Source organism: Marmota flaviventris, chromosome 5 (assembly GCF_047511675.1).
Source record: "Marmota flaviventris isolate mMarFla1 chromosome 5, mMarFla1.hap1, whole genome shotgun sequence".
Taxonomy (NCBI): domain Eukaryota; kingdom Metazoa; phylum Chordata; class Mammalia; order Rodentia; family Sciuridae; genus Marmota; species Marmota flaviventris.
Window position 1 is genome coordinate 30,292,885 of NC_092502.1, and position 24,852 is coordinate 30,317,736.

The 24,852-nt window shown below is 37.4% G+C and overlaps 1 protein-coding gene across 1 annotated transcript in view; it reads left to right on the forward strand.

Annotated features, from left to right (window-relative positions):
• LOC114082245 (uncharacterized) overlaps positions 1-24,852 on the forward strand; it is a 281,118-nt gene that overhangs the window by 154,370 nt on the left and 101,896 nt on the right. The window contains exons 61-80 of the mRNA XM_071612054.1: positions 1,464-1,534; positions 5,834-5,927; positions 7,834-7,932; positions 8,544-8,572; positions 8,667-8,739; positions 10,998-11,096; positions 11,708-11,736; positions 11,831-11,903; positions 14,162-14,260; positions 14,871-14,899; positions 14,994-15,066; positions 17,325-17,423; positions 18,033-18,061; positions 18,156-18,228; positions 20,490-20,588; positions 21,196-21,224; positions 21,319-21,391; positions 23,651-23,749; positions 24,359-24,387; positions 24,482-24,554. Coding sequence (XP_071468155.1) covers positions 1,464-1,534; positions 5,834-5,927; positions 7,834-7,932; positions 8,544-8,572; positions 8,667-8,739; positions 10,998-11,096; positions 11,708-11,736; positions 11,831-11,903; positions 14,162-14,260; positions 14,871-14,899; positions 14,994-15,066; positions 17,325-17,423; positions 18,033-18,061; positions 18,156-18,228; positions 20,490-20,588; positions 21,196-21,224; positions 21,319-21,391; positions 23,651-23,749; positions 24,359-24,387; positions 24,482-24,554 — 1,371 coding nt within the window. The remainder of the gene's footprint in view (positions 1-1,463; positions 1,535-5,833; positions 5,928-7,833; positions 7,933-8,543; positions 8,573-8,666; positions 8,740-10,997; positions 11,097-11,707; positions 11,737-11,830; positions 11,904-14,161; positions 14,261-14,870; positions 14,900-14,993; positions 15,067-17,324; positions 17,424-18,032; positions 18,062-18,155; positions 18,229-20,489; positions 20,589-21,195; positions 21,225-21,318; positions 21,392-23,650; positions 23,750-24,358; positions 24,388-24,481; positions 24,555-24,852) is intronic.

A 24,852-nucleotide genomic window follows, 5' to 3' on the forward strand; every position in this document is an offset into this window, starting at 1 on the left:
TAGTCAATCCATATGTGCACATAGCAATGGAATTTTTGCTCATTGTTCTTTGACTTGTTGTTTGCTTGTTACATCTGTATGGTAAAAACAGAACCCAGATCCTTTTGGAGACATTCCTTCCATTCAGGCCTCCATCAACCTCATAGAGCAATTTGCATTCTCATTATTCATCTCCAATCATGAACATGCCCCTCAAGTTCACATGCCCACTGAATTGAGTTGTTTCCAGATACATATGTGCCCCTGGCATAGATGACATTCTTTGGTATGTGTATGTCCAAGCACCTTAACATTTTGAGGCATCTTTCACAGTGCAAGTCTTCCTAAATCTATCTTTAGCCTGTTTTCTACTGGCATGAACTTCTGGAAGTTTTCACCAATCCCTATATCATCAGACATATACCGTCCCCCTTAACCCTTGTCTCTGTGTCACCCTGTAGCTGTCCACATTTTCACCATTCTCTGCCTCTGCTTGATGGCCTCACTCCTCAAGTCTCCATTCATCCCTACCTCTAGAAAAGACACCATCCACGCCAAGTGTTATTGCCTCAGACACTTACCTGACACTTTATTATGGTTTTCAAATCAGTGTGTTCTAAAAGCAGAACCTGAATCCAGGACCTAGTGAACTAGACAGAGAAGGAATAATTTAAAAGCCAAGTATTTGTTACCCAGTACAATAGCGGGTAGCTAACACCAGAGAAGCAAAACCAGTTTATTTCAGGATTTAAAAGGCACCATGAGAAATCCTTCCAAAAACAGAGTGATTCTTAACAGAAGAAATGCAGGAAAAGGAAAGGAAAGGAATATGGGGTTCACTGGCAAAGGTATGACAGTGACCTCTTTTTTTCTTTCCTTTTTTTTTTGTGCAGAAACCAAACCTTGTGTGCAGTGGTTCATTAAAAATTACTATTAGGAAACAGACATAGTAAACAGTGTGAGGTTTCTTCTTTCCATTGTAATTTCAATATTTTTTTATGAAAAAATATCATTTTCTTAGGAATGTTTGAATCTTTGAGATATCATATGATTGAACGTGTGACCTCTAGTGTCTCCGAAGTTGGATTAGTGAAACTACTCCCTAAATCTCTCAATAGGCCCTGGGTGAAGAGGAACTCACTTGTATTTTTCAACTTACTGGGAGGCTGTAGAAGGCAGATGTCAGGTTACCAATGTACCAGGGTATATGTAAACACTCTATCTCCAAAAACATTTAAGGCCTCGGATTTGAAGGAAGTGCTACAGTTGTTGCCAAGGATGCACATGGCTCTGGGTGCAACCACCAGGCCCACAAAACAATCAAAAAATTTCAGACAACATAAACATTCACCTAAAATTAAGCTAAACTTAAAAGTATCATTGTGGAAATAAAGTTTTATGATTATTACATTTGTAGTTGGCTAGATTTTCACTCAGTCTAATTCTTTTAAGTAATTTAAGTACATCTATGCATTCATTCCCAGATTCACCTTGGGATAGTTCATCCGAAGAGGAGAAGGAGTGGCCTGATGGCGCAGTAAATAGGCCTCAACAGGTATGTAAATGTGTCAACTGTTTGTCCCTTCTTTGCTTTGTGAAGGGACATTATGGCTGAAGAAAATGACCTCATACAATATTTACTTGGAAATCAAATATCATAATTCAATATTTAAATCTAAAGTATGTAACAGGACATAAACATGAAAATAGCTTTAGAAATCATGAAAACAGAAGCTTGAAGTAACCTTCCAGAGAAGGAAATATTTTGAATATTCTTTCAGTTATCTTCTGTGTGACCTCCTCACATGATGAGGAATAAATCTGAGACTCAGAAAGGGCCAGGTGAAAATCAGAAAATACAAAAGGGCAAGGTCTAAGGATCACATTCATGTTAAGACATCATCATTCCCAAAGGCTCAAAATTTAATTTCCCATTACCACTAATCCATACAGGTGTTAAAGATTCCATTCTCCCTTGACTCCACTATGTAAATTGAGGCAGGAAGTAAGCTTAAATTAGAAACCAAACAGTCTGTTAAAGGAATCAGATCCTTTCAGGATGTGTCCTTTCTGTTAGTGTATGAACAGAAACTTTCTAGTTCATTTACCTATCATGCAAGACATCAAGACAATCACTAAACATTTTTATCCTACCTCTGAAATGGACATTAGTCAAAATGAAGTGCTACAGTTCGTGCCAAGGATACACATCTTAGATGCAGTTATTGGAAACGTTTTAAAAATTTGGTGGTATCTTAATGTCCCCTTTTTTCCCTGTTGTCTACAGTAGTAGGAGGCGATTTTGCAATCATTTTAGTTCCAATGATATGTGTGTGTCCTTTCAGTGTCAGGTTTTTCTTTGGGATGTGTTTCGTGAGGCCATCACTCTCAGCATCAAGTTCCAAATGAGCATGTTTCACATGCTGTATTTAGACACCAGCATCTCATCAAGGAGAAAGGGGAATCTCTGAGAACAATCATAGCTTAAAGCAAAGCACACATACCATGCAAATACAATATGTATTTTATATATGGTTTCCATAATACCAAGAAAAGAACTGAAGTTCATAGGATATAACGATGTGCACCTGACTAGAAAAAGAAAACAAGCCTTAGTGACAATAAAAGTATCATGATCGATTTTAACAAGAACAGACAGTGAAAGTGGTTATGCTAAGCAGAGACTTAGGAGAAGATGGCGATGAAATTCAATAAGAATGAGAATAGGAAAGAATTTAAAATAAGAATAAAAAATGTAATCAAGGAAATAAAATGAGAAATGATTGAAAATATCTTGGAAAATCAGATATATTATGAAAAAAGAAATAATTTGGCAAACTCAAAGAAATAGCAGACCAAAAAAAAAAAACAAGGCACAAATAAAACCATGGAAATCTTTACAATTCCCTGAAATTTATGTAACTAAAATGGAGACACTTCTGTCCAGAATTTCTAATTTTGGAAAGCTAAAGCATTTTATGGTTTTCTTGATGTAAATATTGCCCGTCAGTTTCCTTATCTGCTCTAGGTCGAAAAGGTCTGCCTCTGCTCCTTGCTCTCCTGCACCTCCCAAGAATGCTGAGGGAACATTGAAAGTTGCAGAGGAAATGAACTCTCAGTATTAGTTTGTGTACTCAGAGACATGGGCCTATATAATGTAGAAATTGCCTATTAAACCCTGTGGGCATGGAGGCTGGAGACTAATCTGTAGTGCAGACTCCAGTTCTGGAATTCTGTACTCAGTGGTCCTGTACTGTGCATGATTCCAAGTCACTGAGGCCTTTTCCTACAACCTCTTGGAGCATGAGAGACATGGCCTGGTTTCAGAATCTGTGACATCTTCTGAGAACTCAGTGAAAATACCATTCTCCCTGATCCTGCCCCAGCACTTCTGGAGTCTTCTGTCCCTTGAATTCTCAACTAGCAGTTCTTGCTCACTATCATTACTCCCAAAGCACCAGTTTGAAAGACACAGTGCCTCTGTGAACCTCTACTCTATGGACCATTCACAGCAGCAACACATCTCTTCCTGATGAGAGCTTTCAGCACATGCCTGTCACTCACTATCCTGAGCCCATATGATGAGTAACCATCTAAACTTCTGGGAGAATACCTGGCTACTGAATCACGGAGGTGTAAGGGATACAGTGGTTCCTGATGAGACACCACTGAGAGCCCATGTCCTCAGGGCAATATTGTAATTCTTAAGAGGGTGCCTTTGACTGTCTGTGTGATGTGAATAGGGGGGTAGGTATTCTAAATTATTCTCAGCAGAGTGGGTTGACCATGCCTAGTATTCATTTCATGTTTATGGTACTGCAGGCTGCCCTTTGTCTGCCAGACTTACTCTTGGTCCTTGCTGTCACAGAGCTGACAGCACCATGATGCCATGACAGTGCCATGAACTACTTTTCTTAACATAGACTATAGGGCCATGCTCTAAGTGTCCAGCTCTCTCAGCATCTCTATGTCTGTGTTTCTCTCCTGTCCCACCTTGATTATGGTTATGGATACCTCCACACCACTGTTTTTTTGCCAAATTCAGTCTTTGAAAAGTTAGGAAGAAACTGGGTAATTTTTTATGGATATCCCAGGTAGAAAGCCGCGATAAAGTAACAGGAGAGGAGAGGCTCCTAAACACATCCTCAGATTCTGCCTGGAATCCGATCTGCCTGGAATCAGTTTTCTTGACATCTCAGGGAAAAGAAGTCTCACCATGGTGAAAAGGTTGTATTTGGCCTTTGAATAATCTACATAAGTTTTCTACTTTTTTGCTTTAATAATCATCCTTGTATAATCTTAGGGATTTTGATGTTACAAGTTTTATATTTTAGAATTTTTTAGGACAGTGTTTTTATATGCTATATGAGGACTCTTTTTGACATGATGGTGTATCATGAAAAACTAGTTTGCTCAAATTCAGTGTCAAGTTTCTAGGTGTTTATTATCCATTTTTGTGTTGATGTGCATCTGGGCTCATTCATGTCTTTCTAATGGTGATAGAAACCACTGTAAATATTGAAGTTCCAGTGTCTCTTGTGTACACAGAATCATTGTAAATTGGGAATAAGAAGAAGGCTTGGGAAACCTGGGCACATGGTGTTCATATTCCTAGTCTTCTGCTGATTCTCCATACTACTTTTCAGATGGGAAGTCCTGATTTTCGGTCTCACAGTGTATCTTTGTACATTTTTACCCACATCCTCTCCAGCACTTATTATTTGAAGTCTTGATGAATGCCTAACTGGCTGGCATGAGCTGAAATATCAATGGAGCTTTGGATGGTATTTCCCTGAATGCTAGATATTTTTTTTTTCATGTATTTATAGTGAACTTGTATTTGTTGTTTTGAGAACTGTCTGTCTCTTGCTTTTCTCCATTTCCTAATTGGATGGGTGAGATTCTCCTCAGATCACCACTCAGAATATTCCTCTCTCATAGCCAGCTAGTTTTCCCTACCCTGGCTTTATCCTATTTCTTCCATGAATGCATTTCCTCTTTGAGTATCTTAATATTTCTTGGTTTCATCTGGTCACAGGCTCTCCATTGTGTCACTCCTGTGTTTTCCTCAGCTTCTCTTTTTTAGCAAGCAGCTATGCACCAGTTCAAATGACTCCCACCTCTGCAAATAGTCAGCTTTTAAGACATGGGCGTCACCTTTATCTTTTGAAATACCTCTTAACTTTCTTCTTCAATGGAAGTGTTGCATATTCTACCCAAGTCGTGTGTGGAACTTTTATGTTCATGTTAAACACAGACGTTTTCCTCACTATATTTTACATTTTAAAGTAATAAGTTTTGACTTGGTAAATATTTTGCTGAAATACATTAAATTTTGGAAGTCTCTGATTAATCAAATGAAGCAAGAACAACAGTTTCCCATTCCTACACAAGGTGACAGAATTAAAACTCTCATCTTCCCAAGTATCGTACTTTCAGAATAAAATATTGACCGTTCCGGGTATAAAATTTGAATGCTCTAGAACATCAAGGGCCATTCTCAAAAGACTTTCAAAGAAGTATTCTACAGCATTCTTAGAAATGCTGGAAGTGCAAAGTTGACTGATTAAATGCTGATGCTAGTTTTGGGGGTATATGAATGTCAGTGTGTATATTCTGAGGGAACAGTGTTCCTATGTCCCTCATCCTGCTTTTATCCAATCAGTAGCCAGAAGGATATAAGAGCTCACTTAATCTGAGGTGCCTAAGACAGTGAAACTAATGAATACATTCTTGCTTAAAATGCACTCATCTAATTTCCAATTCGGATGATTTAAAAAATAGACATATGGTGATGAGATAAATGTACTGATGAAATCTTTGTGCAACTCATTATTGGCATTACTTTCTCCAGAGTGTCTGTGAGAAACCTCCAGAGGTTTGTGCTTCTAGCATATCTGGTGAGTCCCATTCAGGAGCAAAGAATAGAATAAATGGACATAGAGAAGGTAAGAGTCATGAATAATGCACAATACATTGCGGAGCCTATTGCCTTCATACATGAGCACTAATATATTATAATGGTTCAAGGAGAGTACGTATTACCTGATAAGGACAAAGAAATATAATGAGTCCTATCGTATTAGGTTTCTGTCACAGGCTACACTGGGGATATTGCTAAAGCATCTGAATTAGGAATTGCATTTTGAGACATGCTTCCATCAAAGTAAAGTAGAAATCAGAGAGAAGAGGAGGCTATGAACAGTGAGACAGGCATTAATTAATTACAGGGAATCAATGAAGAAAGAGGCAGCAGCTGTAGTCAGTGGAGTCAAGGACACTCAGTTACATATGAGCAGGGAAAAGGGCAGCTTTTTGATAATCTGGGGAGCATATCTGAGTTGCCAGGTCCAAAGCTGAATGAAGTGTAGAGTGAAATTTTTCCAACCTTCTTAATTTAGTCACAGTTGGAATCAAATGTAGAACTGAAGAAGGAATTCCATATTGCTAGGTTTTTTTATCCATGTGTACAATATAATCACACATAAAATCTTGCTAGTCTGTACAAAAATTTTAAAGACCAGAAACGCCAATTAGGAGATTGGAAAGAAATAGGAATGATTACGGATTGGTCCCCAAATTCCCAGATAGATAAAATTAAATTTGGAAAGATTATACCTCCTTTTAACTTCCATTTGAGTGTATCATCTTGGGGAGAATCCCAGGGCTATGTTCAAGTTAAGGTAGAGGTATTGGATGCCAACAGCATTTACACTGGAGCTCTCAAACTGTAGTGTATGGTCAGTTGGGGCCAGGAGATTCTCGTTGTGACTCAGAAGTTCTTGCCTTCTACATTTCCTTTATGTTCTTAGGAGACTCCAATGATCCTAGTTTGCCAACAGCATTTTTGTAGCCAAGAAAAGAATGTTCCTGTGGGACATCAAAGTGAATTCTAGTAGATCCTACACACCAGAATAGAAGATGATCAAGCGCCAGGATACATATTGCTATACTTCTGAACATAATTCTTAGGTAGTGGGGATAACAAAAAGACAAAAATTTAGAAATCATTTTCTCAGATAAATTTCCTACATTGGTAGATAGGAAGGAGTTGGAATGACCCATGCAAACAATGCATAGTGGAAAGAATCAAGTCTCCCACACCAGAAGTTTGTGTTTGTCTGTTTGTTTTTTTGTTTGTTGTTTGGTTTGAAACAGATAGAAGGAAGGGGAAATGTGGGAGAAAATAAAGAAGTTAGCAAGGAAATTTTGGAGGGGAAAATGAGAGAAGGCAATTCAGCATTTTTCAGTGTGCCTGCCTTCAAACCAAAAGTGAGATGATACCTGGTCCACAGATGATTGTAAAAAGTAGGGACTGGAAAAATCAGGGCAACCCTCCTGCACACCTAACAGGCACCACCATGTGTGTGACATCCATAAGAGTGATTTAGATCAGTGACCTAGTGTTTCTGAAGCTTTTTTTTTTTAAAGATAGTGATTTATTATTAATATGGTTATAGTATTATATGATGATGATGATGATGATGACACTGATTATGATTTTAATTTTTATATTATATTGGTGCTTTGGAATGAAACCATGTCCCTGGTGCTCCAAGAATAAACTCCATTCCTATGCTTAATTCTGATCTCTAGATGCCTCATTTTCTGCTCTTCAGCACTTTCAGAAAATATGTGATATCATGTCTGGGTGTTTTATGTCACACTCATGTTTTGAAACAGAATTCTTTAAGAAATTTCTTCCACCTATACTAAGACATTTTCTAACATGTTCATATAAAAGACTTTGAAACACAATACTTCAGTCCTATCTGTCAATTCTGCTTCCTTTCAGATCAGTTTGCTGTGGATGGCCATATCTAAATTCTTTATGCTTTCTCACATTTTTTTCAGATACAGGACATGTATCTTTGCACAAGGGTGAAAAAGAAAACATTCTATTGCCTAAAACAAAGGAAGCAGGATTAGAAGATGTGCCAGGGTCCCAGACGGGTATGAAAAAAACACACATATGTGTATTACCTGTTATTCTAAATGCATATATCTGGTCCAATTAATTCAGAAAAAAAAAAAAAAAAAACAGTATGATGAGAAATAGAGTATACATTCCCGCAGATCTTGGATGAAAACTTTTTAATAGTAAGACCAATGAGTACAGGATACTGAGGTATAATAACATGGATAAACAATTCATAGGTGTACTGCCATCTGACTGCTTCAGCTTTGACATTGAAGTTCTCCGGTTTCTCCTTTGCTTCTCCAAATACAGATCACTGTGGTCTCCAGATTCTGCATCTTCACATTCGTATACATGCCTTGCCTAAATATTTATGATGATTGCAAAGGTGTTCTTATTATTTGAAACTTAACTACAAGTTTTAATTACTAAAGATATTTTCTCCATATTGATTTACTACATTTCAGTCTTGTCATTGTACTCAACAAAATCCACAAACACAAAACCCCTAAGCGAATGTAGTCTTATCAACGCATATGAAAATTGTTATCACTCAGACTGAGCTCTCTACTTATTTCATAGACTCATGAATGTGTTTTTCTTAATACTCAGGTTTTATTGATTATATATTTCACTTGCTTTTCAGGCTCTAAGGACGTACATGCTTCCTACAAGGTAATTCATGTTCTATGTTTATGTGATATTATTAACAGTATGCTGGGTGTACTGTAAAATACTTACATAATATCTTCTCTCCATGCACATCAAGCCGACCACCAAAAGCAAAGATACAGATCCCAAAAAACCAAAACGGAACAATGGCACAAAAACACTGGAATCAGGTAACTGTTGCAGTACAGCTTCTAAGAAACTGCCTATGTTTAAACCTTGGAAATGATACCAACCTTCTCACTCCTGATATATCCATTTTCTGCCATGTGTTGGGAGGATTTGTCCCATGGGGTCTGTGTTGCTGCTGCATCCACATTTCAAAATGTTTCTGTAAATGTCTGAGGAAATGATGTTTTAAAATAACCTATATCATAGGGGTCTGCAGTTAAACTTCATGACACCTGTTAGTTGGGTCGTGGGCCTCATTTTTCTTCCCACCCAAATTTTAAAAATAGGTCTGGGGAGAAGGATTGAAGTCCAGAATCCTGATATTCTGAGGAATTCTAGTTTTTTTGAAGCTGAGATATCAAGGCCAGTCTGTGAAATACAGGAAAATCTCATTTATAAGGCAATGTGCACTCTACTGTGACATCTAGTGTATCAACCACATGCATCAAACTTGAGTGATGTTTTATATACAACATCATTTCATGACTTTGACAACTCTTGTGGGAAGTTTGAGGCAAGAAATAATAAGATGTGTGATCATATGTACTTTAGTTTATCCCTTGTTTCTAAAGTGAACATTTGCTGGTGAACACTCTTTCCTGAAATTTTATCTCAGAGTAGTCAATCCATAAATTCTTCCACATCCCAATGGAGTGTTTGCTCATTATTCTTTGTCTTTGACTTGTTGTTATGTTTGTTACCTCTGGGTATGCTAAAAACCGAACCCAGATCCTTTTGGAGACATTCCTTCCATTCAGGCCTGCATCAACCTCATAGTGCAATTTGCATTCTCATTATTCCTCTCCAATCATGAACATGCCCCTCAAGTTCACATGCCCACAGAATTGAGATGGTTCCAGATATATATGTGCCCATGACATAGATGACATTCTTTGGTATATGTATGTCCAAGCACCTTAATATTTCGAGGCATCTTTCACGATGCAAGTCTTCCTCAATCTATCTTTAGCCCGTTTTCTACCGACATGAACTTCTGGCAGTTTTCACCAATCTCTGTATTATCAGACACATGTCATCCCCCTTAACCCTTGTCTCTATGTCATGCTATATAGCCTTCCACTTTTTCACCATTCTCTGCCTCTGGCTGATGGCCTCACTCCTCAAGTCTCCATTCATCCCTACCTCTAGAAAAGACACCATCCACGCCAAGTGTTATTGCCTCAGACACTTACCTGAGACTTTATTATGGGTGTTCAAACCAATTGGTTGTAAAAGTAGCCCCTGAAGTCCAGGACCTTGAGAACTAGACATGTTCCTGTGGGACATCAAAGAGAATTCTAGTAGATCCTACACACCAGAATAGAAGATGATCAAGCGCCAGGATACATATTGCTATACTTCTGAGCATAATTCTTAGGTAGTGGGGATAACAAAAAGACAACAATTTAGAAATCATTTTCTCAGATAAATTTCCTACATTGGTAGATAGGAAGGAGTTGGAATGACCCATGCAAACAATGCATAGTGGAAAGAATCAAGTCTCCCACACCAGAAGTTTGTGTTTGTCTGTTTGTTTTTTTGTTTGTTGTTTGGTTTGAAACAGATAGAAGGAAGGGGAAATGTGGGAGAAAATAAAGAAGTTAGCAAGGAAATTTTGGAGGGGAAAATGAGAGAAGGCAATTCAGCATTTTTCAGTGTGCCTGCCTTCAAACCAAAAGTGAGATGATACCTGGTCCACAGATGATTGAAACAAGTAGGGACTGGAAAAATCAGGGCAACCCTCCTGCACACCTAACAGGCACCACCATGTGTGTGACATCCATAAGAGTGATTTAGATCAGTGACCTAGTGTTTCTGAAGCTTTTTTTTTTTAAAGATAGTGATTTATTATTAATATGGTTATAGTATTATATGATGATGATGATGATGATGACACTGATTATGATTTTAATTTTTATATTATATTGGTGCTTTGGAATGAAACCATGTCCCTGGTGCTCCAAGAATAAACTCCATTCCTATGCTTAATTCTGATCTCTAGATGCCTCATTTTCTGCTCTTCAGCACTTTCAGAAAATATGTGATATCATGTCTGGGTGTTTTATGTCACACTCATGTTTTGAAACAGAATTCTTTAAGAAATTTCTTCCACCTATACTAAGACATTTTCTAACATGTTCATATAAAAGACTTTGAAACACAATACTTCAGTCCTATCTGTCAATTCTGCTTCCTTTCAGATCAGTTTGCTGTGGATGGCCATATCTAAATTCTTTATGCTTTCTCACATTTTTTTCAGATACAGGACATGTATCTTTGCACAAGGGTGAAAAAGAAAACATTCTATTGCCTAAAACAAAGGAAGCAGGATTAGAAGATGTGCCAGGGTCCCAGACGGGTATGAAAAAAACACACATATGTGTATTACCTGTTATTCTAAATGCATATATCTGGTCCAATTAATTCAGAAAAAAAAAAAAAAAAAACAGTATGATGAGAAATAGAGTATACATTCCCGCAGATCTTGGATGAAAACTTTTTAATAGTAAGACCAATGAGTACAGGATACTGAGGTATAATAACATGGATAAACAATTCATAGGTGTACTGCCATCTGACTGCTTCAGCTTTGACATTGAAGTTCTCCGGTTTCTCCTTTGCTTCTCCAAATACAGATCACTGTGGTCTCCAGATTCTGCATCTTCACATTCGTATACATGCCTTGCCTAAATATTTATGATGATTGCAAAGGTGTTCTTATTATTTGAAACTTAACTACAAGTTTTAATTACTAAAGATATTTTCTCCATATTGATTTACTACATTTCAGTCTTGTCATTGTACTCAACAAAATCCACAAACACAAAACCCCTAAGCGAATGTAGTCTTATCAACGCATATGAAAATTGTTATCACTCAGACTGAGCTCTCTACTTATTTCATAGACTCATGAATGTGTTTTTCTTAATACTCAGGTTTTATTGATTATATATTTCACTTGCTTTTCAGGCTCTAAGGACGTACATGCTTCCTACAAGGTAATTCATGTTCTATGTTTATGTGATATTATTAACAGTATGCTGGGTGTACTGTAAAATACTTACATAATATCTTCTCTCCATGCACATCAAGCCGACCACCAAAAGCAAAGATACAGATCCCAAAAAACCAAAACGGAACAATGGCACAAAAACACTGGAATCAGGTAACTGTTGCAGTACAGCTTCTAAGAAACTGCCTATGTTTAAACCTTGGAAATGATACCAACCTTCTCACTCCTGATATATCCATTTTCTGCCATGTGTTGGGAGGATTTGTCCCATGGGGTCTGTGTTGCTGCTGCATCCACATTTCAAAATGTTTCTGTAAATGTCTGAGGAAATGATGTTTTAAAATAACCTATATCATAGGGGTCTGCAGTTAAACTTCATGACACCTGTTAGTTGGGTCGTGGGCCTCATTTTTCTTCCCACCCAAATTTTAAAAATAGGTCTGGGGAGAAGGATTGAAGTCCAGAATCCTGATATTCTGAGGAATTCTAGTTTTTTTGAAGCTGAGATATCAAGGCCAGTCTGTGAAATACAGGAAAATCTCATTTATAAGGCAATGTGCACTCTACTGTGACATCTAGTGTATCAACCACATGCATCAAACTTGAGTGATGTTTTATATACAACATCATTTCATGACTTTGACAACTCTTGTGGGAAGTTTGAGGCAAGAAATAATAAGATGTGTGATCATATGTACTTTAGTTTATCCCTTGTTTCTAAAGTGAACATTTGCTGGTGAACACTCTTTCCTGAAATTTTATCTCAGAGTAGTCAATCCATAAATTCTTCCACATCCCAATGGAGTGTTTGCTCATTATTCTTTGTCTTTGACTTGTTGTTATGTTTGTTACCTCTGGGTATGCTAAAAACCGAACCCAGATCCTTTTGGAGACATTCCTTCCATTCAGGCCTGCATCAACCTCATAGTGCAATTTGCATTCTCATTATTCCTCTCCAATCATGAACATGCCCCTCAAGTTCACATGCCCACAGAATTGAGATGGTTCCAGATATATATGTGCCCATGACATAGATGACATTCTTTGGTATATGTATGTCCAAGCACCTTAATATTTCGAGGCATCTTTCACGATGCAAGTCTTCCTCAATCTATCTTTAGCCCGTTTTCTACCGACATGAACTTCTGGCAGTTTTCACCAATCTCTGTATTATCAGACACATGTCATCCCCCTTAACCCTTGTCTCTATGTCATGCTATATAGCCTTCCACTTTTTCACCATTCTCTGCCTCTGGCTGATGGCCTCACTCCTCAAGTCTCCATTCATCCCTACCTCTAGAAAAGACACCATCCACGCCAAGTGTTATTGCCTCAGACACTTACCTGAGACTTTATTATGGGTGTTCAAACCAATTGGTTGTAAAAGTAGCCCCTGAAGTCCAGGACCTTGAGAACTAGACATGTTCCTGTGGGACATCAAAGAGAATTCTAGTAGATCCTACACACCAGAATAGAAGATGATCAAGCGCCAGGATACATATTGCTATACTTCTGAGCATAATTCTTAGGTAGTGGGGATAACAAAAAGACAACAATTTAGAAATCATTTTCTCAGATAAATTTCCTACATTGGTAGATAGGAAGGAGTTGGAATGACCCATGCAAACAATGCATAGTGGAAAGAATCAAGTCTCCCACACCAGAAGTTTGTGTTTGTCTGTTTGTTTTTTTGTTTGTTGTTTGGTTTGAAACAGATAGAAGGAAGGGGAAATGTGGGAGAAAATAAAGAAGTTAGCAAGGAAATTTTGGAGGGGAAAATGAGAGAAGGCAATTCAGCATTTTTCAGTGTGCCTGCCTTCAAACCAAAAGTGAGATGATACCTGGTCCACAGATGATTGAAACAAGTAGGGACTGGAAAAATCAGGGCAACCCTCCTGCACACCTAACAGGCACCACCATGTGTGTGACATCCATAAGAGTGATTTAGATCAGTGACCTAGTGTTTCTGAAGCTTTTTTTTTTTAAAGATAGTGATTTATTATTAATATGGTTATAGTATTATATGATGATGATGATGATGATGACACTGATTATGATTTTAATTTTTATATTATATTGGTGCTTTGGAATGAAACCATGTCCCTGGTGCTCCAAGAATAAACTCCATTCCTATGCTTAATTCTGATCTCTAGATGCCTCATTTTCTGCTCTTCAGCACTTTCAGAAAATATGTGATATCATGTCTGGGTGTTTTATGTCACACTCATGTTTTGAAACAGAATTCTTTAAGAAATTTCTTCCACCTATACTAAGACATTTTCTAACATGTTCATATAAAAGACTTTGAAACACAATACTTCAGTCCTATCTGTCAATTCTGCTTCCTTTCAGATCAGTTTGCTGTGGATGGCCATATCTAAATTCTTTATGCTTTCTCACATTTTTTTCAGATACAGGACATGTATCTTTGCACAAGGGTGAAAAAGAAAACATTCTATTGCCTAAAACAAAGGAAGCAGGATTAGAAGATGTGCCAGGGTCCCAGACGGGTATGAAAAAAACACACATATGTGTATTACCTGTTATTCTAAATGCATATATCTGGTCCAATTAATTCAGAAAAAAAAAAAAAAAAACAGTATGATGAGAAATAGAGTATACATTCCCGCAGATCTTGGATGAAAACTTTTTAATAGTAAGACCAATGAGTACAGGATACTGAGGTATAATAACATGGATAAACAATTCATAGGTGTACTGCCATCTGACTGCTTCAGCTTTGACATTGAAGTTCTCCGGTTTCTCCTTTGCTTCTCCAAATACAGATCACTGTGGTCTCCAGATTCTGCATCTTCACATTCGTATACATGCCTTGCCTAAATATTTATGATGATTGCAAAGGTGTTCTTATTATTTGAAACTTAACTACAAGTTTTAATTACTAAAGATATTTTCTCCATATTGATTTACTACATTTCAGTCTTGTCATTGTACTCAACAAAATCCACAAACACAAAACCCCTAAGCGAATGTAGTCTTATCAACGCATATGAAAATTGTTATCACTCAGACTGAGCTCTCTACTTATTTCATAGACTCATGAATGTGTTTTTCTTAATACTCAGGTTTTATTGATTATATATTTCACTTGCTTTTCAGGCTCTAAGGACGTACATGCTTCCTACAAGGTAATTCATGTTCTATGTTTATGTGATATTATTAACAGTATGCTGGGTGTACTGTAAAATACTTACATAATATCTTCTCTCCATGCACATCAAGCCGACCACCAAAAGCAAAGATACAGATCCCAAAAAACCAAAACGGAACAATGGCACAAAAACACTGGAATCAGGTAACTGTTGCAGTACAGCTTCTAAGAAACTGCCTATGTTTAAACCTTGGAAATGATACCAACCTTCTCACTCCTGATATATCCATTTTCTGCCATGTGTTGGGAGGATTTGTCCCATGGGGTCTGTGTTGCTGCTGCATCCACATTTCAAAATGTTTCTGTAAATGTCTGAGGAAATGATGTTTTAAAATAACCTATATCATAGGGGTCTGCAGTTAAACTTCATGACACCTGTTAGTTGGGTCGTGGGCCTCATTTTTCTTCCCACCCAAATTTTAAAAATAGGTCTGGGGAGAAGGATTGAAGTCCAGAATCCTGATATTCTGAGGAATTCTAGTTTTTTTGAAGCTGAGATATCAAGGCCAGTCTGTGAAATACAGGAAAATCTCATTTATAAGGCAATGTGCACTCTACTGTGACATCTAGTGTATCAACCACATGCATCAAACTTGAGTGATGTTTTATATACAACATCATTTCATGACTTTGACAACTCTTGTGGGAAGTTTGAGGCAAGAAATAATAAGATGTGTGATCATATGTACTTTAGTTTATCCCTTGTTTCTAAAGTGAACATTTGCTGGTGAACACTCTTTCCTGAAATTTTATCTCAGAGTAGTCAATCCATAAATTCTTCCACATCCCAATGGAGTGTTTGCTCATTATTCTTTGTCTTTGACTTGTTGTTATGTTTGTTACCTCTGGGTATGCTAAAAACCGAACCCAGATCCTTTTGGAGACATTCCTTCCATTCAGGCCTGCATCAACCTCATAGTGCAATTTGCATTCTCATTATTCCTCTCCAATCATGAACATGCCCCTCAAGTTCACATGCCCACAGAATTGAGATGGTTCCAGATATATATGTGCCCATGACATAGATGACATTCTTTGGTATATGTATGTCCAAGCACCTTAATATTTCGAGGCATCTTTCACGATGCAAGTCTTCCTCAATCTATCTTTAGCCCGTTTTCTACCGACATGAACTTCTGGCAGTTTTCACCAATCTCTGTATTATCAGACACATGTCATCCCCCTTAACCCTTGTCTCTATGTCATGCTATATAGCCTTCCACTTTTTCACCATTCTCTGCCTCTGGCTGATGGCCTCACTCCTCAAGTCTCCATTCATCCCTACCTCTAGAAAAGACACCATCCACGCCAAGTGTTATTGCCTCAGACACTTACCTGAGACTTTATTATGGGTGTTCAAACCAATTGGTTGTAAAAGTAGCCCCTGAAGTCCAGGACCTTGAGAACTAGACATGTTCCTGTGGGACATCAAAGAGAATTCTAGTAGATCCTACACACCAGAATAGAAGATGATCAAGCGCCAGGATACATATTGCTATACTTCTGAGCATAATTCTTAGGTAGTGGGGATAACAAAAAGACAACAATTTAGAAATCATTTTCTCAGATAAATTTCCTACATTGGTAGATAGGAAGGAGTTGGAATGACCCATGCAAACAATGCATAGTGGAAAGAATCAAGTCTCCCACACCAGAAGTTTGTGTTTGTCTGTTTGTTTTTTTGTTTGTTGTTTGGTTTGAAACAGATAGAAGGAAGGGGAAATGTGGGAGAAAATAAAGAAGTTAGCAAGGAAATTTTGGAGGGGAAAATGAGAGAAGGCAATTCAGCATTTTTCAGTGTGCCTGCCTTCAAACCAAAAGTGAGATGATACCTGGTCCACAGATGATTGAAACAAGTAGGGACTGGAAAAATCAGGGCAACCCTCCTGCACACCTAACAGGCACCACCATGTGTGTGACATCCATAAGAGTGATTTAGATCAGTGACCTAGTGTTTCTGAAGCTTTTTTTTTTTAAAGATAGTGATTTATTATTAATATGGTTATAGTATTATATGATGATGATGATGATGATGACACTGATTATGATTTTAATTTTTATATTATATTGGTGCTTTGGAATGAAACCATGTCCCTGGTGCTCCAAGAATAAACTCCATTCCTATGCTTAATTCTGATCTCTAGATGCCTCATTTTCTGCTCTTCAGCACTTTCAGAAAATATGTGATATCATGTCTGGGTGTTTTATGTCACACTCATGTTTTGAAACAGAATTCTTTAAGAAATTTCTTCCACCTATACTAAGACATTTTCTAACATGTTCATATAAAAGACTTTGAAACACAATACTTCAGTCCTATCTGTCAATTCTGCTTCCTTTCAGATCAGTTTGCTGTGGATGGCCATATCTAAATTCTTTATGCTTTCTCACATTTTTTTCAGATACAGGACATGTATCTTTGCACAAGGGTGAAAAAGAAAACATTCTATTGCCTAAAACAAAGGAAGCAGGATTAGAAGATGTGCCAGGGTCCCAGACGGGTATGAAAAAAACACACATATGTGTATTACCTGTTATTCTAAATGCATATATCTGGTCCAATTAATTCAGAAAAAAAAAAAAAAAACAGTATGATGAGAAATAGAGTATACATTCCCGCAGATCTTGGATGAAAACTTTTTAATAGTAAGACCAATGAGTACAGGATACTGAGGTATAATAACATGGATAAACAATTCATAGGTGTACTGCCATCTGACTGCTTCAGCTTTGACATTGAAGTTCTCCGGTTTCTCCTTTGCTTCTCCAAATACAGATCACTGTGGTCTCCAGATTCTGCATCTTCACATTCGTATACATGCCTTGCCTAAATATTTATGATGATTGCAAAGGTGTTCTTATTATTTGAAACTTAACTACAAGTTTTAATTACTAAAGATATTTTCTCCATATTGATTTACTACATTTCAGTCTTGTCATTGTACTCAACAAAATCCACAAACACAAAACCCCTAAGCGAATGTAGTCTTATCAACGCATATGAAAATTGTTATCACTCAGACTGAGCTCTCTACTTATTTCATAGACTCATGAATGTGTTTTTCTTAATACTCAGGTTTTATTGATTATATATTTCACTTGCTTTTCAGGCTCTAAGGACGTACATGCTTCCTACAAGGTAATTCATGTTCTATGTTTATGTGATATTATTAACAGTATGCTGGGTGTACTGTAAAATACTTACATGATATCTTCTCTCCATGCACATCAAGCCGACCACCAAAAGCAAAGATACAGATCCCAAAAAACCAAAACGGAACAATGGCACAAAAACACTGGAATCAGGTAACTGTTGCAGTACAGCTTCTAAGAAACTGCCTATGTTTAAACCTTGGAAATGATACCAACCTTCTCACTCCTGATATATCCATTTTCTGCCATGTGTTGGGAGGATTTGTCCCATGGGGTCTGTGTTGCTGCTGCATCCACATTTCAAAATGTTTCTGTAAATGTCTGAGGAAATGATGTTTTAAAATAACCTATATCATAGGGGTCTGCAGTTAAACTTCATGACACCTGTTAGTTGGGTCGTGGGCCTCATTTTTCTTCCCACCCAAATTTTAAAAATAGGTCTGGGGAGAAGGATTGAAGTCCAGAATCCTGATATTCTGAGGAATTCTAGTTTTTTTGAAGCTGAGATATCAAGGCCAGTCTGTGAAATACAGGAAAATCTCATTTATAAGGCAATGTGCACTCTACTGTGACATCTAGTGTATCAACCACATGCATCAAACTTGAGTGATGTTTTATATACAACATCATTTCATGACTTTGACAACTCTTGTGGGAAGTTTGAGGCAAGAAATAATAAGATGTGTGATCATATGTACTTTAGTTTATCCCTTGTTTCTAAAGTGAACATTTGCTGGTGAACACTCTTTCCTGAAATTTTATCTCAGAGTAGTCAATCCATAAATTCTTCCACATCCCAATGGAGTGTTTGCTCATTATTCTTTGTCTTTGACTTGTTGTTATGTTTGTTACCTCTGGGTATGCTAAAAACCGAACCCAGATCCTTTTGGAGACATTCCTTCCATTCAGGCCTGCATCAACCTCATAGTGCAATTTGCATTCTCATTATTCCTCTCCAATCATGAACATGCCCCTCAAGTTCACATGCCCACAGAATTGAGATGGTTCCAGATATATATGTGCCCATGACATAGATGACATTCTTTGGTATATGTATGTCCAAGCACCTTAATATTTCGAGGCATCTTTCACGATGCAAGTCTTCCTCAATCTATCTTTAGCCCGTTTTCTACCGACATGAACTTCTGGCAGTTTTCACCAATCTCTGTATTATCAGACACATGTCATCCCCCTTAACCCTTGTCTCTATGTCATGCTATATAGCCTTCCACTTTTTCACCATTCTCTGCCTCTGGCTGATGGCCTCACTCCTCAAGTCTCCATTCATCCCTACCTCTAGAAAAGACACCATCCACGCCAAGTGTTATTGCCTCAGACACTTACCTGAGACTTTATTATGGGTGTTCAAACCAATTGGTTGTAAAAGTAGCCCCTGAAGTCCAGGACCTTGAGAACTAGACATGTTCCTGTGGGACATCAAAGAGAATTCTAGTAGATCCTACACACCAGAATAGAAGATGATCAAGCGCCAGGATACATATTGCTATACTTCTGAGCATAATTCTTAGGTAGTGGGGATAACAAAAAGACAACAATTTAGAAATCATTTTCTCAGATAAATTTCCTACATTGGTAGATAGGAAGGAGTTGGAATGACCCATGCAAACAATGCATAGTGGAAAGAATCAAGTCTCCCACACCAGAAGTTTGTGTTTGTCTGTTTGTTTTTTTGTTTGTTGTTTGGTTTGAAACAGATAGAAGGAAGGGGAAATGTGGGAGAAAATAAAGAAGTTAGCAAGGAAATTTTGGAGGGGAAAATGAGAGAAGGCAATTCAGCATTTTTCAGTGTGCCTGCCTTCAAACCAAAAGTGAGATGATACCTGGTCCACAGATGATTGAAACAAGTAGGGACTGGAAAAATCAGGGCAACCCTCCTGCACACCTAACAGGCACCACCATGTGTGTGACATCCATAAGAGTGATTTAGATCAGTGACCTAGTGTTTCTGAAGCTTTTTTTTTTTAAAGATAGTGATTTATTATTAATATGGTTATAGTATTATATGATGATGATGATGATGATGATGACACTGATTATGATTTTAATTTTTATATTATATTGGTGCTTTGGAATGAAACCATGTCCCTGGTGCTCCAAGAATAAACTCCATTCCTATGCTTAATTCTGATCTCTAGATGCCTCATTTTCTGCTCTTCAGCACTTTCAGAAAATATGTGATATCATGTCTGGGTGTTTTATGTCACACTCATGTTTTGAAACAGAATTCTTTAAGAAATTTCTTCCACCTATACTAAGACATTTTCTAACATGTTCATATAAAAGACTTTGAAACACAATACTTCAGTCCTATCTGTCAATTCTGCTTCCTTTCAGATCAGTTTGCTGTGGATGGCCATATCTAAATTCTTTATGCTTTCTCACATTTTTTTCAGATACAGGACATGTATCTTTGCACAAGGGTGAAAAAGAAAACATTCTATTGCCTAAAACAAAGGAAGCAGGATTAGAAGATGTGCCAGGGTCCCAGACGGGTATGAAAAAAACACACATATGTGTATTACCTGTTATTCTAAATGCATATATCTGGTCCAATTAATTCAGAAAAAAAAAAAAAACAGTATGATGAGAAATAGAGTATACATTCCCGCAGATCTTGGATGAAAACTTTTTAATAGTAAGACCAATGAGTACAGGATACTGAGGTATAATAACATGGATAAACAATTCATAGGTGTACTGCCATCTGACTGCTTCAGCTTTGACATTGAAGTTCTCCGGTTTCTCCTTTGCTTCTCCAAATACAGATCACTGTGGTCTCCAGATTCTGCATCTTCACATTCGTATACATGCCTTGCCTAAATATTTATGATGATTGCAAAGGTGTTCTTATTATTTGAAACTTAACTACAAGTTTTAATTACTAAAGATATTTTCTCCATATTGATTTACTACATTTCAGTCTTGTCATTGTACTCAACAAAATCCACAAACACAAAACCCCTAAGCGAATGTAGTCTTATCAACGCATATGAAAATTGTTATCACTCAGACTGAGCTCTCTACTTATTTCATAGACTCATGAATGTGTTTTTCTTAATACTCAGGTTTTATTGATTATATATTTCACTTGCTTTTCAGGCTCTAAGGACGTACATGCTTCCTACAAGGTAATTCATGTTCTATGTTTATGTGATATTATTAACAGTATGCTGGGTGTACTGTAAAATACTTACATGATATCTTCTCTCCATGCACATCAAGCCGACCACCAAAAGCAAAGATACAGATCCCAAAAAACCAAAACGGAACAATGGCACAAAAACACTGGAATCAGGTAACTGTTGCAGTACAGCTTCTAAGAAACTGCCTATGTTTAAACCTTGGAAATGATACCAACCTTCTCACTCCTGATATATCCATTTTCTGCCATGTGTTGGGAGGATTTGTCCCATGGGGTCTGTGTTGCTGCTGCATCCACATTTCAAAATGTTTCTGTAAATGTCTGAGGAAATGATGTTTTAAAATAACCTATATCATAGGGGTCTGCAGTTAAACTTCATGACACCTGTTAGTTGGGTCGTGGGCCTCATTTTTCTTCCCACCCAAATTTTAAAAATAGGTCTGGGGAGAAGGATTGAAGTCCAGAATCCTGATATTCTGAGGAATTCTAGTTTTTTTGAAGCTGAGATATCAAGGCCAGTCTGTGAAATACAGGAAAATCTCATTTATAAGGCAGTGTGCACTCTACTGTGACATCTAGTGTATCAACCACATGCATCAAACTTGAGTGATGTTTTATATACAACATCATTTCATGACTTTGACAACTCTTGTGGGAAGTTTGAGGCAAGAAATAATAAGATGTGTGATCATATGTACTTTAGTTTATCCCTTGTTTCTAAAGTGAACATTTGCTGGTGAACACTCTTTCCTGAAATTTTATCTCAGAGTAGTCAATCCATAAATTCTTCCACATCCCAATGGAGTGTTTGCTCATTATTCTTTGTCTTTGACTTGTTGTTATGTTTGTTACCTCTGGGTATGCTAAAAACCGAACCCAGATCCTTTTGGAGACATTCCTTCCATTCAGGCCTGCATCAACCTCATAGTGCAATTTGCATTCTCATTATTCCTCTCCAATCATGAACATGCCCCTCAAGTTCACATGCCCACAGAATTGAGATGGTTCCAGATATATATGTGCCCATGACATAGATGACATTCTTTGGTATATGTATGTCCAAGCACCTTAATATTTCGAGGCATCTTTCACGATGCAAGTCTTCCTCAATCTATCTTTAGCCCGTTTTCTACCGACATGAACTTCTGGCAGTTTTCACCAATCTCTGTATTATCAGACACATGTCATCCCCCTTAACCCTTGTCTCTATGTCATGCTATATAGCCTTCCACTTTTTCACCATTCTCTGCCTCTGGCTGATGGCCTCACTCCTCAAGTCTCCATTCATCCCTACCTCTAGAAAAGACACCATCCACGCCAAGTGTTATTGCCTCAGACACTTACCTGAGACTTTATTATGGGTGTTCAAACCAATTGGTTGTAAAAGTAGCCCCTGAAGTCCAGGACCTTGAGAACTAGACATGTTCCTGTGGGACATCAAAGAGAATTCTAGTAGATCCTACACACCAGAATAGAAGATGATCAAGCGCCAGGATACATATTGCTATACTTCTGAGCATAATTCTTAGGTAGTGGGGATAACAAAAAGACAACAATTTAGAAATCATTTTCTCAGATAAATTTCCTACATTGGTAGATAGGAAGGAGTTGGAATGACCCATGCAAACAATGCATAGTGGAAAGAATCAAGTCTCCCACACCAGAAGTTTGTGTTTGTCTGTTTGTTTTTTTGTTTGTTGTTTGGTTTGAAACAGATAGAAGGAAGGGGAAATGTGGGAGAAAATAAAGAAGTTAGCAAGGAAATTTTGGAGGGGAAAATGAGAGAAGGCAATTCAGCATTTTTCAGTGTGCCTGCCTTCAAACCAAAAGTAAGGCGATACCTGGTCCACAGATGATTGAAACAAGTAGGGACTGGAAAAATCAGGGCAACCCTCCTGCACACCTAACAGGCACCACCATGTGTGTGACATCCATAAGAGTGATTTAGATCAGTGACCTAGTGTTTCTGAAGCTTTTTTTTTTTTAAAGATAGTGATTTATTATTAATATGGTTATAGTATTATATGATGATGATGATGATGATGACACTGATTATGATTTTAATTTTTATATTATATTGGTGCTTTGGAATGAAACCATGTCCCTGGTGCTCCAAGAATAAACTCCATTCCTATGCTTAATTCTGATCTCTAGATGCCTCATTTTCTGCTCTTCAGCACTTTCAGAAAATATGTGATATCATGTCTGGGTGTTTTATGTCACACTCATGTTTTGAAACAGAATTCTTTAAGAAATTTCTTCCACCTATACTAAGACATTTTCTAACATGTTCATATAAAAGACTTTGAAACACAATACTTCAGTCCTATCTGTCAATTCTGCTTCCTTTCAGATCAGTTTGCTGTGGATGGCCATATCTAAATTCTTTATGCTTTCTCACATTTTTTTCAGATACAGGACATGTATCTTTGCACAAGGGTGAAAAAGAAAACATTCTATTGCCTACAACAAAGGAAGCAGGATTAGAAGATGTGCCAGGGTCCCAGACGGGTATGAAAAAAACACACATATATGTATTACCTGTTATTCTAAATGCATATATCTGGTCCAATTAATTCAGAAAAAAAAAAAAAAAACAGTATGATGAGAAATAAAGTATACATTCCCGCAGATCTTGGATGAAAACTTTTTAATAGTAAGACCAATGAGTACAGGATACTGAGGTATAATAACATGGATAAACAATTCATAGGTGTACTGCCATCTGACTGCTTCAGCTTTGACATTGAAGTTCTCCGGTTTCTCCTTTGCTTCTCGAAATACAGATCACTATGGTCTCCAGATTCTGCATCTTCACATTCGTATACATGCCTTGCCTAAATATTTATGATGATTGCAAAGGTGTTCTTATTATTTGAAACTTAACTACAAGTTTTAATTACTAAAGATATTTTCTCCATATTGATTTACTACATTTCAGTCTTGTCATTGTACTCAACAAAATGCACAAACACAAAACCCCTAAGCGAATGTAGTCTTATCAACGCATATGAAAATTGTTATCACTCAGACTGAGCTCTCTACTTATTTCATAGACTCATGAATGTGTTTTTCTTAATACTCAGGTTTTATTGATTATATATTTCACTTGCTTTTCAGGCTCTAAGGACGTACATGCTTCCTACAAGGTAATTCATGTTCTATGTTTATGTGATATTATTAACAGTATGCTGGGTGTACTGTAAAATACTTACATAATATCTTCTCTCCATGCACATCAAGCCGACCACCAAAAGCAAAGATACAGATCCCAAAAAACCAAAACGGAACAATGGCACAAAAACACTGGAATCAGGTAACTGTTGCAGTACAGCTTCTAAGAAACTGCCTATGTTTAAACCTTGGAAATGATACCAACCTTCTCACTCCTGATATATCCGTTTTCTGCCTTGTGTTGGGAGGATTTGTCCCATGGGGTCTGTGTTGCTGCTGCATCCACATTTCAAAATGTTTCTGTAAATGTCTGAGGAAATGATGTTTTAAAATAACCTATATCATAGGGGTCTGCAGTTAAACTTCATGACACCTGTTAGTTGGGTCGTGGGCCTCATTTTTCTTCCCACCCAAATTTTAAAAATAGGTCTGGGGAGAAG